Source organism: Salmo salar, chromosome ssa09, assembly GCF_905237065.1.
Source record: "Salmo salar chromosome ssa09, Ssal_v3.1, whole genome shotgun sequence".
Taxonomy (NCBI): Eukaryota; Metazoa; Chordata; class Actinopteri; order Salmoniformes; family Salmonidae; genus Salmo; species Salmo salar.
Window position 1 is genome coordinate 1,156,044 of NC_059450.1, and position 21,538 is coordinate 1,177,581.

Here is a 21,538-nt window from a genome sequence, read left to right on the forward strand (position 1 = left end):
CAGGCAATCTCAACGCTGTGCGTTACAGGGAAGACATCCTCCTCCCTCATTTGGTACCCTTCCTGCAGGCTCATCCTGACATGACCCTCCAGCATGACAATGCCACCAGTCATACTGCTCGTTCTGTGCATGATTTCCTGCAAGACAGGAATGTCAGTGTTCTGCCATGGCCATCGAAGAGCCCAGATCTCAATCCCGTGGCCATGTCTGGGACCTGTTGGATCGGAGGGTGAAGGCTAGGGCCATTCCCCCCAGAAATGTCTGGGAACTTGCAGGTGCCTTGGTGGAAGAGTGGGGTAACATCTCACAGCAAGAATTGGCAAATATGGTGCAGTCCATGAGGAGGTGATGCACTGCAGTACTTAATGCAGCTGGTGGCCACACCAGATACTGACTGTTACTTTTGATTTTGACTCCCCCTTTGGTCAGGGACACATTATTCCATTTCTGTTAGTCACATGTCTGTGGAACTTGTTCAGTTTATGTCTCAGTTGTTGAATCTTATGTTCATACAAATATTAAGTTTGTAAAGTTGTGTTTGTGCATAGTTCTTTTTAATACTGGTTTTAGGAAGAGTAATCCCATATAGAAAACATCTGGCCACCCAGTAAATAACCTCTCTCAAATCTGGCCCCGTAAGAATATAGTTGAATAGCCTTGCTCTAGAGCAGGGTTTCCCAAACCCAAATTTCAGAGTGTTATTTCGACCACAGCATGGAAATATCAATAATAATAAAAATAGGAAAATTAAGTTTGAATGCACTGCCCCTTTAAAACTTGAGATAAAGTGCATATTCATTTTCAGATGGTGGAAAGGGAGAAAAAATTTGTATATTATTCCTGAATGGTTTGTTTTAGTCGAGGTCATGAAGATACAATTTAATTATATTTTTACATGCTTACAGTGTTAGTTTCATCAGCTGTTGTACAATACGTTATAAAACAGAGGAGAAAAAAAAATGTCACTGCACTGGGCCTTTAACAACAGAACTTGGTTCACCAAGAGTCCGAAGTCCAAAACTGTCACTTCAACTAAACTATTGTGAAGCTTTGCATCCTATTGGTCACATGTTCTAGACTCTTTGTATAGTACACTATCTGTACTTCTGTTGCACAGTATCATTGTAGTGCCTTCTTCCAGTCATCCGTGGCCCAGTCAGGTAGGCGAGTTAAATATTCAAAGTCTGGTCCTTCATAGCGCAATGCATGGAGGTACATGTGCTCCTTCTCAGTGGGGTCTGGACGTACAATCTTACACTCACTGCATAGAGGGTATCTCGTGTTTGAAGAAGCTGAGTGAGAAGATTCTGTGGACTTTGATCCCCATTTTCGTCAGATGGTCTGGGTAACGCAACAGGTGTGGCTGGACTGCTGTGGAACTGATTTGCACTCTGTTCTACATCACTCAGTTTACAGTCACTTAAAACAGAATTGCAAACCTATGGCAACAGCTCTGGCTGAGGTGTCTGAGCATCTTTGCCATAGACGTCAGACTGCGCATTGCTCACCTGTCCGATTCGGTCATCTGGGATGTCTAGGAGATGAAGACTCGTCTTCAAGCGATGTTCCTCCAGAATCGCTTTGAGAAGGTCGTCATCGCTCATGGCCACCCTTCGCCCTGTCGAGACCCCAAGCAGAAGAGCCGTAGATGGGGTCGTTGAGGATGGGGTAGCCCAGGAACTGGAGGTGGACACGGATCTGGTGACTGCGTCCAGTGAGAGGGAGTCATTGCACTACACTGGAGTGGCCGTTCCAGCTGAGTCTTTGGAAGACTGTGCGGCATTCCTTGCCTTTAGGAAGCACCCTGTTCAGTCCCACCTTGAAGGAGACCACCAGGACAGGCTCCTCACAGATGATCTCGCCCTCTGGGAACTCCCCCTCCACTCGACAGACGTACTCCTCCAGATGTAGAAGATTACATACTGTATCAGTGACTAATATCAAACTTTGACAAAGTGTATTTTATGTTCAGTCAGAGAGAGATTATACTTGAGGGCCCATTCAATCCACACTGGTAACCAGATTTCCAGGATAAGTGAATAAAATATGTCTTAGCAGTTTATATGACTCCGAATGTCCCTTTTTCGATTGAAAGGTGCAAACTGCACTAACATAAGGTAGACTGAGGATGTCCGACCTGTCTTTCACGCACCAACACGTCCAGTTTTTGGGACACTTCCAAAGTGCGGGCGAAGAGGAGCACCCCAGACGTGAGGCGATCCAACCGGTGCACAGTATGAAGGCCACATATGCCCCGTTCCTTTCCCAGGATGAAGATGACCGTGTTGTGATGGAAGCGCCCGCAAGGATGGACTGGCATCGAGGCTGGCTTGTCAACTACCAACACCTCCCCATTATCTTCCAAAATCTCCAGGGGCCATCCGACTACAGGTGGCTCACGGCGATGCACTGTCTTCCTTAGGAAGTCATTGTTCTGAGGGGAAAAAGACAACAGTCTGAGACAATATTTTTTCTGCAGACTCAAAAAACATAGGATCAAAGGTTTGGCTGCTGTATCTGATTCAAGCCAACATATTCATTGACAGGGAGGAGACAGATTAATCAGACTTGGTAAGTTCAATCAGGCTGTAATACACAATTAATGGGTATATACAGCATGAAACTAATGCCTGCAAAATTCGACAATCGAATAAAAAAGATACATCTACACTAAAAAGTGTTGATTGTTCTCCATCCTCCCCTGATTCAGAATATACAATTTTCATTGTCATGGCAACTAACTTTACCTTGGTGCCATACCGAACCATTGCAACTTTAAAAAGTCGGGTAAACAATAGTTTCCTGTGGATACTGTCTCAAATTTCTAGCAGCCAAATGACAAACTGCTACAGTAAGTTTAAATGTAATTTTTTTCAACATTCTGACTTGTTAGGAACATTTACATGATTTTGCAGGCATTAGTTTAAGGCTGTATATACCACATTTTATATTACAGCATGATTCATCAGACTAGAATTTACCCTGACTTTATGGAGAGGTCATCCACTGGTGTCTCGTTGAGTCGGATGCCCTAATGTAGTACTCCAAAGGCTCAGCTCGGAATTCACTGCTGAAAATCTCAAGACTTTTCACAATCCAGCGTCCCTTGCAATACGTTTTGAAGTCGAAGTAGTGAGTGCACTTTGCGTAGACCTCCTTCAAAATAGTAAGTAGTTACATCAAAATTATCACCCCGGGGTTGCGTTTTTGAGGGGGAGGAATGTATCGCTCTCCCGGGCGGAGTTGTTTCTTCCCACCCACTCCTCGCCGTCTCTTTAAACTATTACTTTTCTCTGGTTTGTCGTTCTGTTTGCTCTTACATTTACAAGTTTCTTTCAACTCGTTGTCCGTGGTAGAAGTGACTTGTGTTTGAGGTATTTTCCTCCGACACACCCGTCACTGTAGACTCCATTGTATGCGACAATACTGTAAAATTGTGTTGATGCAAACGTGTGCCAGATAACTCTGAGTTGTAGTGTATGTTATTTTGTCACTTTCCAAATTACATCTCTATAATTTCTGACATTTGTAATTGGCCCAGCATCGTCCGGGTTAGGGGAGGGTTTGGCCGTCATTGTAAAATAATAGTTTGTTCTTAACTGACTTGGCTAGTTAAAAGGTACAAAAAAAAAGTTGTGTCCAATTATCAAGCATTATTTTGCGTTTTGTTGAACAGATACTTTTTTTAAAATAACGTACCATCAAATTTAAGAGTCTATTAAAAACAATGTCTGGTTACCGGTAAATAAAATACTGTGACAACTGTGTCCAAAACACTCACTTGAATCTCACTGTAGCAGCACAGGTACATGAGAACATATGGGTCTTCCTTCCACAAGACAGCGGGCGCTTGTCGATGGCGTCACTTTCTCGTACAACGCTGTGTACTACTCCCTTCACAGAACAGCACAAACTGGCTCTACGCAGAATAGAAAGAGGAGTGGGAGGCCCCGGTGCACAACTAAGCAAGAGGACAAGTACATTAGAGTGCCTAGTTTGAGAAACAGACACCTCACAAGTCCTCAACTGGCAGCTTCTTTAAATAGTACCCGCAAAACACCAGTCTCAAAGTCAACAGTGAAGAGGCGACTCCGGGATGCTGGCCTTCTAGGCAGAGTTGCAAAGAAAAAGCCATATCTCAGATTGGCCAATAAAAAGAAAAGATTAAGATGGGCAAAAGAACAGACACCGGACAGAGGAACTCTGCCTAGAAGGCCAGCATCCCGGAGTCGCCTCACTGTTGACGTTGAGACTGGTGTTTTGCAGGTACTAATTAATGAAGCTGCCAGTTGAGGACCTGTGAGGTGTCTGTTTCTCAAACTAGACACTAATGCACTTGTTCTCTTGCTCAGTTGTGCACCGGGGCCTCCACTCTTTCTATTCTGGGTAGAGCCAGTTTGCGCTGTTCTGTGAAGGGAGTAGTACACAGCATTGTACGAAATCTTCAGTTTCTGGGTTATTTCTCGCATGGAATAACCATTTCTGAGAACAAGAATAGACTGACGAGTTTCAGAAGAAAGGTCTTTGCTTCTGGACATTTTGAACCTGTAATTGATCCCACAAATGCTGACGCTCCAGATACTCAACTAGTCTAAAGGCCAGTTTTATTCCTTCTTTAATTAGCACAACAGTTTTCATCTGTGCTAACAATTGCAAAATGGTTTTCTAATGATGCATTACCCTTTTAAAATGATAAACTTGGATTAGCTAACACAACGTACCATTGAAACACAGGAGTGATGGTTGCTGATAATGGGCCTCTGTACGCCTTTGTAGATTTTCCATAAAAAAAAATATCTGCCGTTTCCAGATACAATAGTTACAACATTAACAATGTCTACACTGTGTTTCTGATCAATTTGATGTTATTTTAAATGGACAAAAAAAAAAGATTTTTCTTTCAAAAATAAGGATCAAATCCCCGAGCTGACAAGGTAAAAAAAATCTGTCGTTCTGCCCCTGAACAAGGCAGTTAACCCACTGTTCCCTGGTAGGCTATCATTGTAAATAAGAATTTGTTCTTAACTGACTTGCCTAGTTAAATAAAGGTTAAAATAAATATATATTATATAAAAATTATCCACTTTAAATTCTGTCTGCAACACAACAAAATGTGGAAAAAGGGGAGTGAATATTGTCGATGGTTAAAAAAGATCCAAAACCAAACAATCCACAATGTCTCTAAAAAAGCAACATTATTTCCCATACGGTTACAAACAAGCATTACAATGTTTTTATTAACAGGTTATGGCATTTGCGTATAGTCATTTAAATAATTTTTTTCTAAATAAAGTGCATGTATTCCCATCGCTATGTAAAATGGGTTGTTTTTCTGTTACTAAGACAGAGTAATTGTGGTCATTTAGGTCACTATGTTTACTTGGATTCACGTCAGACATTAGAAAAAATTTTTATGAATTTGTTCCCTTTATCAAGACATGTAATCTTTATGTTGGTTGGTGAAGCCCAATCACTTAATTTGTATGAGTGTTGCATCTTTGTAAAATTACATCATACGTATATTTTATGTAACCTTATAATAAAATAAGCCAACCTTTCAGCCAGACATCTGTGAGGAACATAAACATTGTGTTTTGATGTTCTGAATGCAACTCCAATTGCAACCATTAATCCAACAGCCCTTGGCAACCCTCTAGGACAACGGTCATCTGCAACCCAGTTTTAGTCAATGAGCACATAGGACGTGTTTCTAGGCTGCAGACAGATGGCGATCTAGGGAACACAAGAGCTGCAGCACCAGCGCCACCTCCTGCAGGGGCAGCCACACGACACGGCAGTCAGAGCTCACCTCTGGAAAGAGAAACACAGAACAACATCTCTCAGGATAAATCCATGTCTCAATTGTCTCGACGGCCTTAAAAATCCTTCTTTAAAACGGTCTCCTCCCCTTCATCACTGATTGTCGTGGATTTAACAAGTGACATCAATAAGGGATCATAGCTTTCACCTGGTCTGTCTGTATACGTACCCAGGCCATTGGCGTCGCTTGTCAGTCAAAGGAACATAGATCACCCCCATAAGGGCTTTCCTGATGAAGGTGCCGTCACTCTGGCGATCGTACTGTTCTAGGACCTGGCTTCCCCCATCAGGACCAACAGGCAAAACCAGCCTTCCACCAGGCTTCAACTGATCCAATAGCTGTGTAATGAAGGCATAAATGATGAGAAAAATGCACACATTTACTTTCCCTCCCTTGTGAAAAGACAATGTTGTAAAATTTGTGTTAATGACATTATAATGCTCTGATATAATTCCCATAATGATTTAAAATGCTCTGAAATACTAATGCCATTTATATAGTAATGCTTTGACATAATAATGCCCTTAATGGTATAACAATGCTCTGACATAATGCCCATAATGTTGTAATAATGCTCTGACATTATGGCCTTCACGATGTAGTGATGCTCCAATATACAGTACCAGTCAAAAGTTTGGACACCTACTCATTCAAGAGTTTTTCTTTATTTTTACAATTTTCTACATGTAGAATAGTGAAGACATCAAAACTATGAAATTACATATGGAATCGTGTAGTAACCAAAAAAAGTGTTAAACAAATCACTGACCAGATTGGCGCATATTCAACAAATCTGACGTACAAAGTGGATATTCGTCAAATCTGTCATGATATATGTATTGTAAAGTATTCACAAGCCTTGACTTTTTCCACATTTTGTGGTGTTACAGCTGGCATTTAAAATGTATTAAATGTTTTCGTCTTTGGCTTACATACTCCATAATGTCAAAGCGGAATGGTTTTTTTGTTAAATTTTTCACTAATTAATTGTCTTGAGTCAATAAGTATTCAACCTCTGTTATGGCAAGCCTACATAAGTTCATGGGCTTACACTGCATGCAATAATAGTATATTAACATGAGCAGTGAATTTCAAACACAGATTCAACCACAAAGACCAGGGATGTTTTCCAATGCCTCGAAAAGAAGGGCACCTATTGGTAGATAAAAATTTTTTTTTTTTTTTTTAAAGCAGACACTGAATATCCCTTTGAGCATGGTGAAATTATTAATTAGGCTTTGGATTGTGTATCAATACACCCAGCCCCTACAAAGATACAGGCGTCCTTCCAAACTCAGTTGCCAGAGAGGAAGGAAACCGTTCTGGGATTTCACCATGATGTCAATGGTGACTTTAAAACAGTTACAGAGTTTAATGGCTGTGATAGGAGAAAACTGAGGATGGAGTAACAACATTGTAGTTACTCATCAATACAAACCAAATTGACAGAGTGAAAATAAGGAAGCCTGTACAGAATAAAAAATATTCCAAACACGCATCCTGTTTGCAACAAGGCACTAAAATAATACTGCAAAAAATGTGGCAAAGCAATTAACTTTTTGTCCTAAATACAAAGTGTTATGTTTGAGGCAAATCCAATACAACAACATTACTGAGTACCTCTTCATAATTTCAAGCATAGTGGTGGCTGCATCATGTTATGGTATGCTTGTAATCATTAAGGACTGGGGAGTTTTTCAGGATAAAAAGAAATGGAATGGAGCTAAGCACAGGCAAAATCCTAGAGGAAAACATGGTTCAGTCTGCTTTTCACCAGACACTGGGAGATTAATTCACCTTTCAGCAGGATAATAACCTAAAACACAAGGCCAAATCTACACCTGCTTACCAAGAAGACAGTGAATGTTCCTGAGTTTTGACTTAAATCTGGAAAGCTCTTAGAGACATATCCAGAACGACTCACAGATGTAATCACTGCCAAAGGTGCTTCTACAAAGTATTCACTCAGGGGTGTGAATACTTATTAAGTAAATGAGATATTTCTATTTAATTTTTAATAAATCTGCAAAAATTTCTAAAAACAAATTTTCACTTTGTCATTATAGGGTAGTGTGTGTAGATGGGTGACAGAAAATGACCATTAAATCCATTTTGATCCAACTTTGTAACACAACAAAATGTGGAAAAAGTCAAGGCGTGTGAATACTTTCTGAAGGCAATGTAAGTCCAATTTGGATATATTTGGCTGTTTTCTCTGCATACAATGGCTAAATGCTGGTTAGTATAGCTAGCATACAGAAATCAGTGGTGGTAGACAGTCTTTTTAACCCCTTTTTCTCCCCAATTTCGTGATTACAATCTTTTCTCATCTCTGTAACTACCCAACGGGCTCAGGAGAGGCGAAGATCGAGTCATGTGCTCTCCGAAACATGACCTGCCAAACCGCGCTTCTTAACACCCGCCCGCTTAACCCGGAAGACAGCTGCACCAATGTGTCAGAGGAAACACCGTTCAACTGACGACCAAGTCAGCCTGCAGGCGCCCGGCCTGCCACAAGAACGCGATGAGCCAAGTAAAGCCCCCCGGACGACGCTGGGCCAATTGTGCGCCGCCCTATAGGAATTCCGGTCATGGCAGGTAATGATCGAACCCCAGGCTGTAGTGACATCGCAACACTGCGATACAGTGCCTTCGACCACTGCGCCACTCGGGAGGCCCTACATACTGAGATTTTTACCTCAATATAGTGTGAAATACACATAAACAATAGCCTAAATGTAGGCTAATTTTACTCAGGGGCAATGAAGAGACCCCACACGTTTCCATGGCAATTCCATTGTTTCGCTCATGTTCAATTCACCTCTTTACCGCATCTATTACTGATGATAAATTCAAGTCAGTAAAATAAAAACACTGGCTTGAAAGTTATTGATCGGCCAAGTCCTTACAGCTTTAGGGAGCGTAGGCGCGGCTGCCCCCACGTGAATGGCATCATATGGGGCTCCATCAGGGTAACCTAACCGTCCATCTCCGACTGAGAAAAACATAAATATTATGAAACATTTATGGTGTGTGGAGAGAGAGAGAATGTATTTGACAATTTAAAACAATACAATCACACGTGGATAATGCATTTACAATCATCAAGGATAACACAAGAAAGTTTGAAAACGTATTTTCATTGTGGTCCTCTTACTAGGCATACATTGGTTACACATATAACACAAAACAAAAAGACAGGACGACATTGTCATAGCCTGGGGCATTACATACAGATGTTTATTTTTAATTGCTCGATCATTAGTCAGCTTTTGACATTCTTTTTAAATGAAGTTATGGTCGGTTTGGCTTTGAGTTGCTGTGGTAGGTTGTTCCACTCAACAGTGCCGGTATATAAAAACAGAGTCTCTGCTCTGGTGTTGTATTAGTGGACATCCCTAATATAAGTGCAATTATTTCAGTAGGTACATGGGGGCTGAGTAAGTAATAATTCTATGGAACAGACCAAGTTGATTTAATATTACCCTTTTCTCTACAGATAGCCAGCCTAGCTGATTAAAATGCTCAACCTCCAGATGAGTACGAGGGGGGAGTTTAGGTACAATTCTTACCAGCTTGTTTTGGCTGGTCTGTCGCTTAGATGATCATTAGATGTTTAGGGATGCTGGTGAACCATGATGTCCATGCATAATCAAAGTGACACTGAACTTGCGCACCTGCCCGAGTCTTTATGGTGTCACTATCAGGATATTTTGAGGTCCGAGCTAGGAATTGTATTTTTTGGTTTATCTTTGTTAAAACCTTCAGGGACAGAGTCTCACCAGTCAGGTACCTATCCAATTCACACCCAAAGTAGCTGACTGAGGTTTTTGGTGTAACCACTGAGTTGCCCACTTTGACACTAAAACTAGGGGGCCTTGCAAGCTTTACTCTGGAACTAAATAATATTTTTCCAAGATGCAGAGAAAGTTTTATCTGAAAGCCATTTAGTGATATTGGATAACTCTGCACTAAGGTTCTTGTCTACTGAGGCTTTGTCCTTATGGGACACCAGTAGAGCAGAGTCATCCGCATACAACTAATTACAAGAGCAGGCTGATTTCATATCGTTAATGTACAGTAGGAAGAGAAGTGTGCCAAGGTCCTCCCCTGCGGCACCCCACAGCTAATCCCCTTTGCAATAGAATGTTTTCCATTAACATCCATCATTTGGTCTTTACCCGTTAAATAGGATTCAACCCAGTCAATGGCCATTCTCTTAAAACCAAGGTCTTTTAACTTATAAAGCATGATACTATGATCAAACATGTTAAACGCCTTCTGCAGATCCAGCATTACCATTCCACAGAAATTTCCCTGGTCAACTTTCCTGATAAAGTCAGTTAAAAACAATAGACGTGTCAGTGGAGAGGGACTTTTTAAAACCAGACTGTAGTTCGTATTAAATATTATTAATAAGTTCAGCACCAGCTCTTAAAAACCTGGTAGGGATATTGTTGAGGCCTGTAGCTTGAGAGCAGTTTAATTCAGACACTCTTAACAACTTCAGCCTGACACACTGCTATAAAGGAAAAGGCATCAGCTTGTACATCCATCTTGGAGTAATAGCCTAGGACCTGACCCTAGCATACACTCCAGTACAACCAGGTAGCTTCTCAACCAAATTTGAGGAAACTGTTGTGAAAAAGGTATTGAGATTGTCAGCTGCCACTTCCTTGGCAAACGTGACTTCTCCATTGACCTCAATACCCAAGCTTTTGCAATTTGTTTTCTGTTATCTATATCCCAACTGTTTTAAGGACTGCCACAACATCCAAGGATTATGCCTATTCTCACGAATTCTGTTTTAAAATATGCTTTTTTGGCATCTTCAATCATCTGACTAGCTTTGTTCCTTAGGGTTCTGTGTCTAATGAAAGCATCTTCCTCTTTGGTTCTGTTATATTCTAGAAATGCAGTATTCCTTGATTTAATGGTCTCAAGGATTTCCTGATTCATCCAAGGTTCAGTTCTTTGTTTAATTCTTATGGCTTTCCATGGAGCCACTATAAACAGTCCCATGCTTTATCCATATCTAGATATTTAAGTACCGGGTCCCAATTAACTTTATTCAAGTGATCAATAAATGCATCTTTGCTATAATCAGACACCTAACAGTTATTGTGTTGTGACAGTTTCTGAGCCTTTTTTGTGCAATAAATCATTGAAAAGGTCACTAATCCCATAGGGAATGACACCACTTTAAGAAATCTTAGATTTATCAGACACCAATACAAACATATCAATACAAATACAAACATATCATGACTAGATACAGATTGCCAACTCAACATTTCCATCTTTCATTATTTGTTTAACAAAAAACATGACATATCATTTGCATTGTATGTTGTCTGAACATACAGCTGAATACATAGCCTTTCAGTCACCAGACTTACCAACAAGTCTGATACGCCCGGAAGAGAGCAGCTCGGGGTCGTCAGCCTGGACGTTCCTCACAGAGGTTTGGACCAGCTCGTCTATGTGTTCAATCCCTACTACTTTCCCTGAGGGCCCTACCTACAAAGGGAAAGAGAAGCAAATGATTATAAGGAAATATCACAAATATGATTATTGTGAAGTACTCATACTGATCGATTATGGAACTTACCATCCTTGCAAAGCACGCTGTGAGATAGCCACTTCCTGATCCCACATCCAATGCAGATGCTCCGTCCATTAGCTTGTCACTTAGCACCTCCAGGGCATGGGCATGCTGAATAAACACCGGACAGCATCCTGTCATTATCTTTCCTACTTAGAAAACTACAAGTTCCATACTGAGAAACTTACCATGTGTGGAGCACTGATTGTTGCCTTGAATCCTATGAAAACAAAGGAGATCACTATGTACTGTATGTAGTGATAACATCTATTCAACTGTCAATTATGCTACTTTGTACAAGTTTGTATGCTAATCAGAACTGAAGTAAGTCTACACACCCCTTGCACAGTCTTCACATTTTTCTGCCTTAAAATTAAATCTAAAAAGGGAATACATTACATTTTTTCCTATAGATCTACACAACCTACTTCACATTTTCAAAGTGAAAGAGAAATTATGAAAAATATAATTATACGAAGATGTCTTGATTGTGTATGTGTTCACACACCAGAGTTAATACTTGGTGGAAGCACCTTTGGCATCCATTACAGCTGTAAATCAACTAAAATGAGCAAGGGGGGGGGGTGCAACTCAATATTTGGTGTACTCAGTGTATATAATGCAGATCTATGAGCAGAAATACAACAAAAATATTTTTTGAGTCCTAAAACCTATACTTTATGTAAATTACACGGAACTAATTCCTAATGTTGAAGCAACTCAATATAAGGAAGGTGTTCTTAATGTTTTGTACACTCAGTGTATATCCATTGTTTTTGTCAAATTTGTTCAAGCTCAGTAAATTTGGTTAGGAATCATTGATCGACAGCAATATTATAAACCTCTGATTTTCAAGCTAAATTAAGTCAAGACTGAGACTGGACCACTCAACACCTCTTGAAAAGCCATTTTGGTGTGTCTTTGGCATTACATCTTTTGTATTTGTCCCGCTAAAAAATAAAACTATCCCAGGGTTAGGTTTTCAGAAGACTGAGGCGGGTTTTCCTCGTACTTTTTACTTGAGATTCGGTCCTTTCATATTTATTTTGAACATGACAAACCTTCCAGCATACCCATAACATGATCCTAACGCCACAATACTTAAAATTAGGCAAAATATAATAATAATTGCAGTGTTATTTTTATTATCAAAGGCTTCTTTCTTTTTCATACAGGCCAGTAATGTGGAGTGAACACAATGTTCATCATGTTTTTGGTAGGGTTGAAATATGAATGGATCAAAGCTCAGATAAAAAAAAGTTAGAGGAAACCCTGCCTCAGTCCTCTTAATACCCAACCCTGGAATAGCATTTGAATGTTGTGTTCCTGAATAGTCCAGTCTCAGTCCTGATTTAAATCTGCTTGAAAATCAGAGACAATGTTTAAAAATACCGCTTTCCATCAATAACTCTCATCCAAATTTACTGAGCTTGAGCAATTTTTACAAAAACAATGGATATAGAGTATCTAGCCCTAAGATGGTAGGATCTTATTCAAAATGATTCACAGCTGTAATGGCTGCCAGAGGTGCAGCCATTACATTGTATTAACTCTTGGGTGCAAAGACAAACACAATCAAGACAGCATTTTTTATTAATTTGGAAAACAAATTAGATGTGTAGAATTTCACTAGGCACTGTACCTATGGACTGAGGGGAGTCAGCATAGGGGTAGTCTCTGGAGTAGATCCCTCGGTCGGTGGCAAGCATGGCGTCAAACACCCGATCACTGCGGATAACCCCATGTTCTTTGGAGTAAAGGAGGACATTTTCAAAGACAATTATTGAACACAGTGGCTTTTTAGCAGGAAATGGGCATCAATAATCAACAGCAAAAAATAAAACTGTTTGCACCTTGGAATAGTATGTGTCCTACTCTACATGCCAGAGAGGCATGTTTGGTCTACATCAGTGGTTCTCAACCAGGGGTAGTACCCGTGTGGGTACTTGGCCTATCCCCATTGAGTACTTGAGAAGACCCTTGAGACCATAGGCTACTGGTAAAATGCATAAGGGAATACTTGGTGGTACAGTAACCAAAAAGGTTGAGAACCACAGGTCAACATAACATGTTTCCATCTGAACATTGCACAATGTCGTGTCCTGCTGAACGCAGCCCAGGACTGACATCAGTCTCTCATACCTCTCAGGCGGTCGATAAGTTCTGAGTGTGTCTTTCCAGTGGACATCCATGCCATGGTTCTTGACAGCAGCACACCCATAGGGACTGCCACTACAGCCAGTCTGAACACTGCTTGCATCTCCTACACTGGTGGAGCTCCCTGACAATGTCAATAAAAACACACAATGTCACACAAAGACCCCATTGCAAGGTATGCTCAGACCGACACACACACGTTTATAAAAACAATCGACAATATCAAGTTTGATAGCTTGCTAGCGAACTTAGCAAAAACGGATGGTTTATTGTTTGCATAACTCATAAAATACTACATGTAACACTAACGTGAGTAACAAAGCTTTTCCAAATTATGAAAACGTACCTTGATAGTAGCTACTTACCACCATCGATATTCAACATTTGGACTGTTGTAGGACACTTCCTGGTCCCCACACATGACTACCATAGCTGACCAATAACTTTGGGTTTACATAATTGAAAGCCAATGAGCACCAATAGAACCTCGGAATGACTTGACAGGCAGTGAGCTCATCTAATCAGACCACTCAAAACACGCCAAAGGAGGAGTATTGGATTTTGTTTAGGATTCCTGCTAGACTAGTAGGCTAGCTAACGTTAGCAAGTTTATGTCCTACTGCCTGGAAAATACGGTTTAGTTGCTTTACATTTTATTCGCAGGTAAGACACCAATATAACATGTTTAGCAGAGTGAACGTTTAGCTACCATTTAGCTATACTTTTGAAATTCCAATGACATTGTGATTAATTTAACGCTAACGCGTCAACTTGGTAGTTAAGGTTAGCATGCTAAGGTTAGCAAGCTAACAAATAACGTAGAAACACTCATTCAATGCTGTAAACAGCAGCTCATTTCTAATTTGGTGAAAAGTTTACAAAGACCTTGCAGTTGGTATACAGTTTAACTTAATTGCATTGCGCAAACTACCTATCACTGAATTGATTTTCGAGCTAGCTATCCGTTCATAGTTGTTGACATACTTTTCTCGACAGACTGCATCTGCATGAAGATGATTGAGGATTTCGAGAGTCACGAGACTCGGTCCAGCAGAGAGCTGTGGTCAGAGATCTGCTCGAGCCTGCCTGACGTACAGGAGGAAGCTCAAGGCCAAGAGGGGGATGATGCCACACTGTTCACAGATTCATTCCAACCCTCACATGTTGGCAATGGCCTGCAATCTATTGGCATGTCTACGAGTTCCTCCTCTCACAGCGTCTGGGAACCTATGGAAGACTCAGATGTCTACATTGCTAGTTTAGGTAAAGTCAATCTAATATCAAACTTCTGTCATGTGTGGCCCTCCATCCTAATCTATGGCCCTTTTGATGGCATCAACCCTGGTCCTTGACTTTAACTCCAACGCCTGTGTAAGTGCTAGGCTGGAACAAAATCCTGCACACCCAACAGCTGTCTGCTTTACTGTAGTTTTAGATGGTCAGCCTTCTTTCCAGTTTCGATGTTGGGTACATGTAAACAGTAGTTTAAAACTTCTCATGCATCAATGTTATGTCCAGAAATAGAGGAAGAATTAATTTGAAAGTATCCAAATGCATATCCCACTGGGCATACACTGGTTGAATCAACGTTGTTTTCATGTCATTTCAATGAAATTACGTTGAACCAACGTGGAATAGTCGTTGAATTGACATCTGTGCCCAGTGGGATTTTACTGTTGATCCTATTCTCCCCTTGCAACACACTTCTAAGTCTTATTTTCACACGGCTATTTGGAATGATTGTGAGAAAGCCGTAAATCAAGGTCGGAAATCAAGGTTGTATTAATCCTAATCCCATAGTTCTTAACATTAATATTGAAGTTCATTATGAATCCTCTCTTTCAGAGAACCGTCTGAAGAGAATAAAGGGCCAGTGCACTGAGGTGACTTCCAGGGAGATGCTGCGCTCCCTATCTCAGGCCAAAAAAGAATGCTGGGATAGATTCTTGCATGACGCTCAGAGCTCAGAACTCTTTCAGGAGGGTGAACTAGATCCGAGGTGAGCTGAAGAGCATAATTTGTTGTTCTGTTTGAAGTAGGCCTATTAACTTTCTCCACTATCTCTGGACAGCTTTGGAGTCTGAGCTTGTAAAGAGTCTTACAGGTCCATGGATTGTTCTGCTATAAACATTGTACATTTAAGTAATTTAGCAGACGCTCTTATCCAAGTGCATTCATCTTAAGATAGCTAGGTGAGACAACCACATTTCGCAGTCATAGTAAGTATATTTTTCCTCAATAAAGAAGTTATCAGCAAAGTCACTGCTAGTAGGACTGAGGGGGGATAGTAAGACTGATGAGACCAGAGGTGTCAGAATGGAGTGCTTGGATTGAGATGTAGGATTTGAGCATAGCCTGAAGGTAGGGAGGTGCAGTTCCCCTTGCTGCTCCGTGGGCAAGCACCATGGTCTTGTAGTGGATCCAAGCTTTGACTGGGAGCCAGTGGAGTGTACAGAGGAGCAAGGTGACATGGGAGAACTTGCAAAGGTTGAACACCAGACGGGCTGCAACATTCTGGATAAGTTGCAGGTGTTTGATGGCACAAGCGGGGAGGCCCAGCACCGCTTCCTGTGTGAGGAAAGGTTGTACTTTACGGATGTTGTAGACCATGAACCTGCAGGAGCGAGTCACTGCTTTGATGTTTGCCGAGAACGACAGGATGTTGTCCAGGGTCACGCCAAGGTTATTTGCTCTCTGGGAGGGGGACACCGTGGAGTTGTCGACCATGATGGGGAGGTCTTGGAGTGGGCAGGCCTTTCCCAGGAAGAGGAGCCGCTCCTTCTTGTCGAGGTTGAGCTTGAGGTGGTGGGCTGACATCCAAGCTGAGATATCTGCAGGGCATGCAGAGATGTCTGTTGCTACATGGGTATCAGAGGGGGGGAATGAGAAAAGTAGTTGAGTGTCAAATTAAATGTTATTTGTCACATACACATGGTTAGCAGATGTTAATGTGAGTGTAGCGAAATGCTTGTGCTTCTAGTTCTGACCATGCAGTAATATCTAACAAGTAATCTAACCTAACAATTTCACAACTACCTTAAACACACAAGTGTAAAGGAATTAATAAGAATATGTACATAAAAATGTATGAATGAGCGATGGCTGAACAGCATAGGCAAGATGCAGTAGATTGTATAGAGTACAGTATATACATATGAGATGAGTAATGTAGGGTAAACATTATAAACATTATATAAAGTGACATTGTTTAAAGTGGCTAGTGATACATTTATTACATACATTTTTCATTATTAAAGTGGCTAGAGTGTCATCCACATAGCAGTGATAGTAGAGACCATGAGAGGATATGACGAAGCTGAGTGACATGGTGTATAGGGAAAAGAGGAGAGGGCCTAGAACCGAGCCCTAGGGGACACCAGCAGTGAGAACACGTGGTGCAGACACAGGTCCTCTCCACACCACTTGGTAGGAGCGACCTGCCAGGTAGGATGCAATCCAGGAGTTGCAGAGCCTGAGAGGAGGATCTGATGGTTCAGTGCCTAAGGCAAAGGATAGATCTAGGAGGATTAACGACAGGAGAGAGAGTCAGCTTTGGCAGAGCGGAGAGCCTCCATGACACAGAGAGCAGTGACATCAGAGGGGTTGAGTGTTGGTTTCTTGAAGAGGGGAGCAACGCTGGCCATCTTCAAGTCAGAGGGGACACAGCCAGTGGTCAGGTATGAGATGATGAGGGAATGGGAGAAGGTCTTTGGAGTAGGGAAGAGGGGATGGAGTGGGTAGGTTGTCGGGTGACTGGACATCACTACTCGCAGGATTTCATCTGGAGAGAGAGGGGAGAAAGAGGTCAAGGCGTAGGGTAGTTATGTGTGAGTGGGACCAGGGGACTCAGTAGGCTGAGTGTATGAGGAGCGGATGTCGTCAAACTTTTTTTCAAGGTGGTTGACAATCTCGTCCGCAGGGAGGGGGAGTAAGTGTAGGATTAAGAGGTGGGAAAATTGTTTCCCGGGGTTGGAGGCAGAGGCTTGGAATATAATGATAGAAAGTGGCTTTAGCAGCGGATACAGAAGAGAAGGTAGAGTGGAAGGATGATAGGTCCTCCAGAAGTTTATTTTTCCTCCATTGTCACTCAGCTGTTCTCCTGTTCTTAGAGCACGCAGTCACTCAGGTAATGCCCTGTTCTTAGAGCACGCAGTCACTCAGGTAATGCCCTGCTCTGTGAGCACGCAGTCACTCAGGTAATGCCCTGCTCTGTGAGCACGCAGTCACTCAGGTAATGCCCTGTTCTGTGAGCACGCAGTCACTCAGACACGGAGCAGGAGGGGAGGCGACAGTTTGAGTCAAATGAGGCGGTAAGGGAGGAGAGTAGGTTCGAAGCGGCAGTCAGGAGACAGGCAGGGGAAGGATTTAACAGAAGGGAGAGATGATGGAAGAGGAGAGAGAGTGAAGATTGCGAAAGTCCATGGTCATCTGGGTAGGGATGAGTGGGTAGGAATACAGGAGAGAGTAAGATAAAAATAAACAAAGTAGTTATCTGAGACCTGGAGGGGGGTTGCAGTGAGATTGGTAGGCGAACAGCCTCTAGTAAAGTAGAGGTCAAGCGTATTACCTGACTTGTGAGTGGGCGGTGACTGGGTGAGGTCAAAAGAGGCAAGGAGGGGAAAGAAGAGGTAGAAAGAAATTAGTCGAAGTCAGGCATTGGGAGGTTGAAGTCACCCAGTACTTTGCCTCTTTTTGTAATGAAAGGCCGTGCGATAACTTCTATCTGTTCTTCACAGTGCCCTGGAGCATCTAAAGCGTTGGCTGGTACCTGAGAAAGTGGCCATCAGTGCTGAGGAGCTGGAATATCTCCTTCTGCCGTCACTGAGCCGAGCGCATATCTCCACAGACCAATCACAGAGTGGTCCAGAGGCAGCCACTCAGAACCCTGAAGAGGACGAGAGTCACACACCGGAGAAATAACTACCTGTTCACTTCAGACATTTTACCAATGACCCTTATATGTTATCATGTGTTATTACTGGACAGGAACATGATGTGATTTCTTGTCGTGTCTTTGGCTGTTTATTAATTTCTTGTCAAAACGGGAAAGAATTCAATGACATATCATTGCAAAAACTGCAACGGTCCATTGTTGGTTATGTTACTTTTATAAAATATTGTCATCTTGATTTTATATGGTTCAATAAAAAATGCAGTTCATTGTTAGGGAATATCCCGAAACCACACTAGTTGCGTTTTGTTAGGCTACTACACTATGTGGCACCAGAGATGGTCTCTAATGTTGTAATAAGCTTCGGCACTGCTTTAAGATGAGTCCTATCCAGAGTATTAATAGTTAAGATGAAATCATTATAAATGTAGCTACTATGTCAATTTCCATATGTATGATAAATGTACTAGGTTCATTGCCATGTGTATGATATACTGTACTACATATTTGAGATTCTGTAAGTATGATGAGAGATTCATTTGTATGAAGGAATCTTTTGAAACAAAGCTAATAAACTTGAAAAAAAGTATTTCTCTACCCCTCTCATTCTTTCACGTTGAGAAAATAGCACAAATAATTGGACATGTATACATTGTACTGTATAGCTACCCCTAGATGGCAGCATTGTAATCAACAAAATAATTTAGACTTGTAAATAAATCAGCACGGCCAAATATGGTGACTGAGAACTAGTAATGTGAGTGACATTCAACATTCAATCCATTTCCTAAATCAAATCAAATCAAATTTATTTATATAGCCCTTCGTACATCAGCTGATATCTCAAAGTGCTGTACAGAAACCCAGCCTAAAACCCCAAACAGCAAGCAATGCATGTGAAAGAAGCACGGTGGCTAGGAAAAACTCCCTAGGAAAAACTCCCTAGAAAGGCCAAAAACCTAGGAAGAAACCTAGAGAGGAACCAGGCTATGAGGGGTGGCCAGTCCTCTTCTGGCTGTGCAGGGTGGATATTATAACAGAACATGGTCAAGATGTTAAAATGTTCATAAATGACCAGCATGGTCAAATAATAATAATCATAGTAGTTGTCGAGGGTGCAACAAGCACGTCCGGTGAACAGGTCAGGGTTCCATAGCCGCAGGCAGAACAGTTGAAACTGGAGCAGCAGCACGGCCAGGTGGACTGGGGACAGCAAGGAGTCATCATACCAGGTAGTCCTGAGGCATGGTCCTAGGGCTCAGGTCCTCCGAAAGAAAGAAAGAGAGAACTAGAGAATTAGAGAGAGCATATTTAAATTCACACAGGACACCGGATAAGACGAGAAATACTCCAGATGTAACAGACTGACCCTAGCCCCCCGACACATAAACTACTGCAGCATAAATACTGGAGGCTGAGACAGGAGGGATCAGAAGACAATGTGGCCCCATCCGATGATACCCCCGGACAGGGCCAAACAGGCAGGATATAACCCCACCCACTTTGCCAAAGCACAGCCCCCACACCACTAGAGGGATGTCTCCAACCACCAACTTACCGTCCTAAGACAAGGCCGAGTATAGCCCACAACGATCTCCGCCATGGCACAACCCAAGGGGGGGCGCTAACCCAGACAGGAAGACCACGTCAGTGACTCAACCCACTCAAGTGACGCACCCCTCCCATGGATGGCATGGAAGAACACCAGTAAGCCAGTGACTCAGCCCCTGTAAAAGGGTTAGAGGCAGAGAATCCCAGTGGAAAGAGGGGAACCGGCAAGGCAGAGACAGCAAGGGCGGTTCGTTGCTCCAGCCTTTCCGTTCACCTTCACACTCCTGGGCCAGACTATACTTAATCATAGGACCTACTGAAGAGATAAGTCTTCAGTAAAGACTTAAAGGTTGAGACTGAGTCTGCGTCTCTCACATTGGTAGGCAGACCATTCCATAAAAATGGAGCTCTATAGGAGAAAGCCCTACCTCCAGCCGTTTGCTTAGAAATTCTAGGGACAATTAGGAGGCCTGCGTCTTGTGACCGTAGCGTACGTGTAGGTATGTACGGCAGGACCAAATCGGAAAGATAGGTAGGAGCAAGCCCATGTAATGCTTTGTAGGTTAGCAGTAAAACCTTGAAATCAGCCCTTGCCTTAACAGGAAGCCAGTGTAGGGAGGCTAGCACTGGAGTAATATGATCACATTTTTTGGTTCTAGTCAGGATTCTAGCAGCCGTATTTAGCACTAACTGAAGTTTATTTAGTGCTTTATCCGGGTAGCCGGAAAGTAGAGCATTGCAGTAGTCCAGCCTAGAAGGAACAAAAGCATGGATTAATTTTTCTGCGTCATTTTTGGACAGAAAGTTTCTGATTTTTGCAATGTTACGTAGATGGAAAAATGCTGTCCTTGAAATAGTCTTGATATGTTCTTCAAAAGAGAGATCAGGGTCCAGAGTAACGCCGAGGTCCTTCACAGTTTTATTTGAGACGACTGTACAACCATCCAGATTAATTGTCAGATTCAACAGAAGATCTCTTTGTTTCTTGGGACCTACTGTGTACTTCAGTTAATAGTCAGCAGTGGAACTGTCCATGCCATGGAACTGGACCTCAGTGGTAGAGGTCCCCCCCACCAGCCAGATTGCTCCTGATTTCAATACAGCAGTGAAAAGGTGGACTACTTGAAAGGAGACAGACTGACAGAGGGGACTGATGACAACACTGGGCAGATAGCCTTCTCACAAGACTTGCTTTGAAGAGTCTCTCTTGGATCGCTGTTAAAGTTGTTCAAATACAGGCTTTCTGAGTGGCACAGTGGTCTAAGGCACTGCATCGCAGTGCTAGCTGTGCCACTAGAGATTCTGGGTTTGAGTCCAGGCTCTGTTGCAGCCGGCCGCGACCGGGAGACCCATGGGGCTGTTGCACAATTGGCCCATCGTTGTTAGGGGAGGGTTTGGCCGGCAGGTATGTCCTTGTCCCATCGCGCACAACTGACTCCTGTGGCGGGCTGGGTGCAGTGCATGCTGACACAGTCGCCAGGTGCACAGTGTTTCATCTGACACATTGGTGTGG

General features: G+C 42.3%; 2 protein-coding genes and 1 pseudogene across 3 annotated transcripts; 1 reads left to right on the top strand and 2 right to left on the bottom strand.

The window, feature by feature from the left end:
- Nucleotides 1-865: 865 nt before the first annotated feature.
- Nucleotides 866-2,768, bottom strand: LOC106610582 (RNA pseudouridylate synthase domain-containing protein 2-like; annotated as a pseudogene).
- Nucleotides 2,769-5,205: 2,437 nt separating this feature from the next.
- On the bottom strand, nucleotides 5,206-14,026 carry pcmtl (l-isoaspartyl protein carboxyl methyltransferase, like). 2 transcript variants are annotated; one of them, XM_014209962.2, is made up of 9 exons: nucleotides 13,930-14,026; nucleotides 13,569-13,707; nucleotides 13,069-13,173; nucleotides 11,615-11,646; nucleotides 11,433-11,537; nucleotides 11,221-11,341; nucleotides 8,731-8,816; nucleotides 5,990-6,159; nucleotides 5,206-5,811 (listed from the first exon to the last, which is right to left on the bottom strand). In XM_014209962.2, exons 2-9 carry the CDS (start codon nucleotides 13,684-13,686, stop codon nucleotides 5,799-5,801), a joined length of 750 nt encoding a protein of 249 aa, XP_014065437.1. In that variant the 5' UTR covers nucleotides 13,687-13,707; nucleotides 13,930-14,026; the 3' UTR covers nucleotides 5,206-5,798.
- Nucleotides 14,027-14,119: 93 nt separating this feature from the next.
- Nucleotides 14,120-19,063, top strand: LOC106610623 (coiled-coil domain-containing protein 32). Its single transcript, XM_014210040.2, has 4 exons — nucleotides 14,120-14,246; nucleotides 14,580-14,846; nucleotides 15,429-15,582; nucleotides 18,320-19,063. Exons 2-4 carry the CDS (start codon nucleotides 14,591-14,593, stop codon nucleotides 18,501-18,503), a joined length of 594 nt encoding a protein of 197 aa, XP_014065515.1. The 5' UTR covers nucleotides 14,120-14,246; nucleotides 14,580-14,590; the 3' UTR covers nucleotides 18,504-19,063.
- Nucleotides 19,064-21,538: the final 2,475 nt, after the last annotated feature.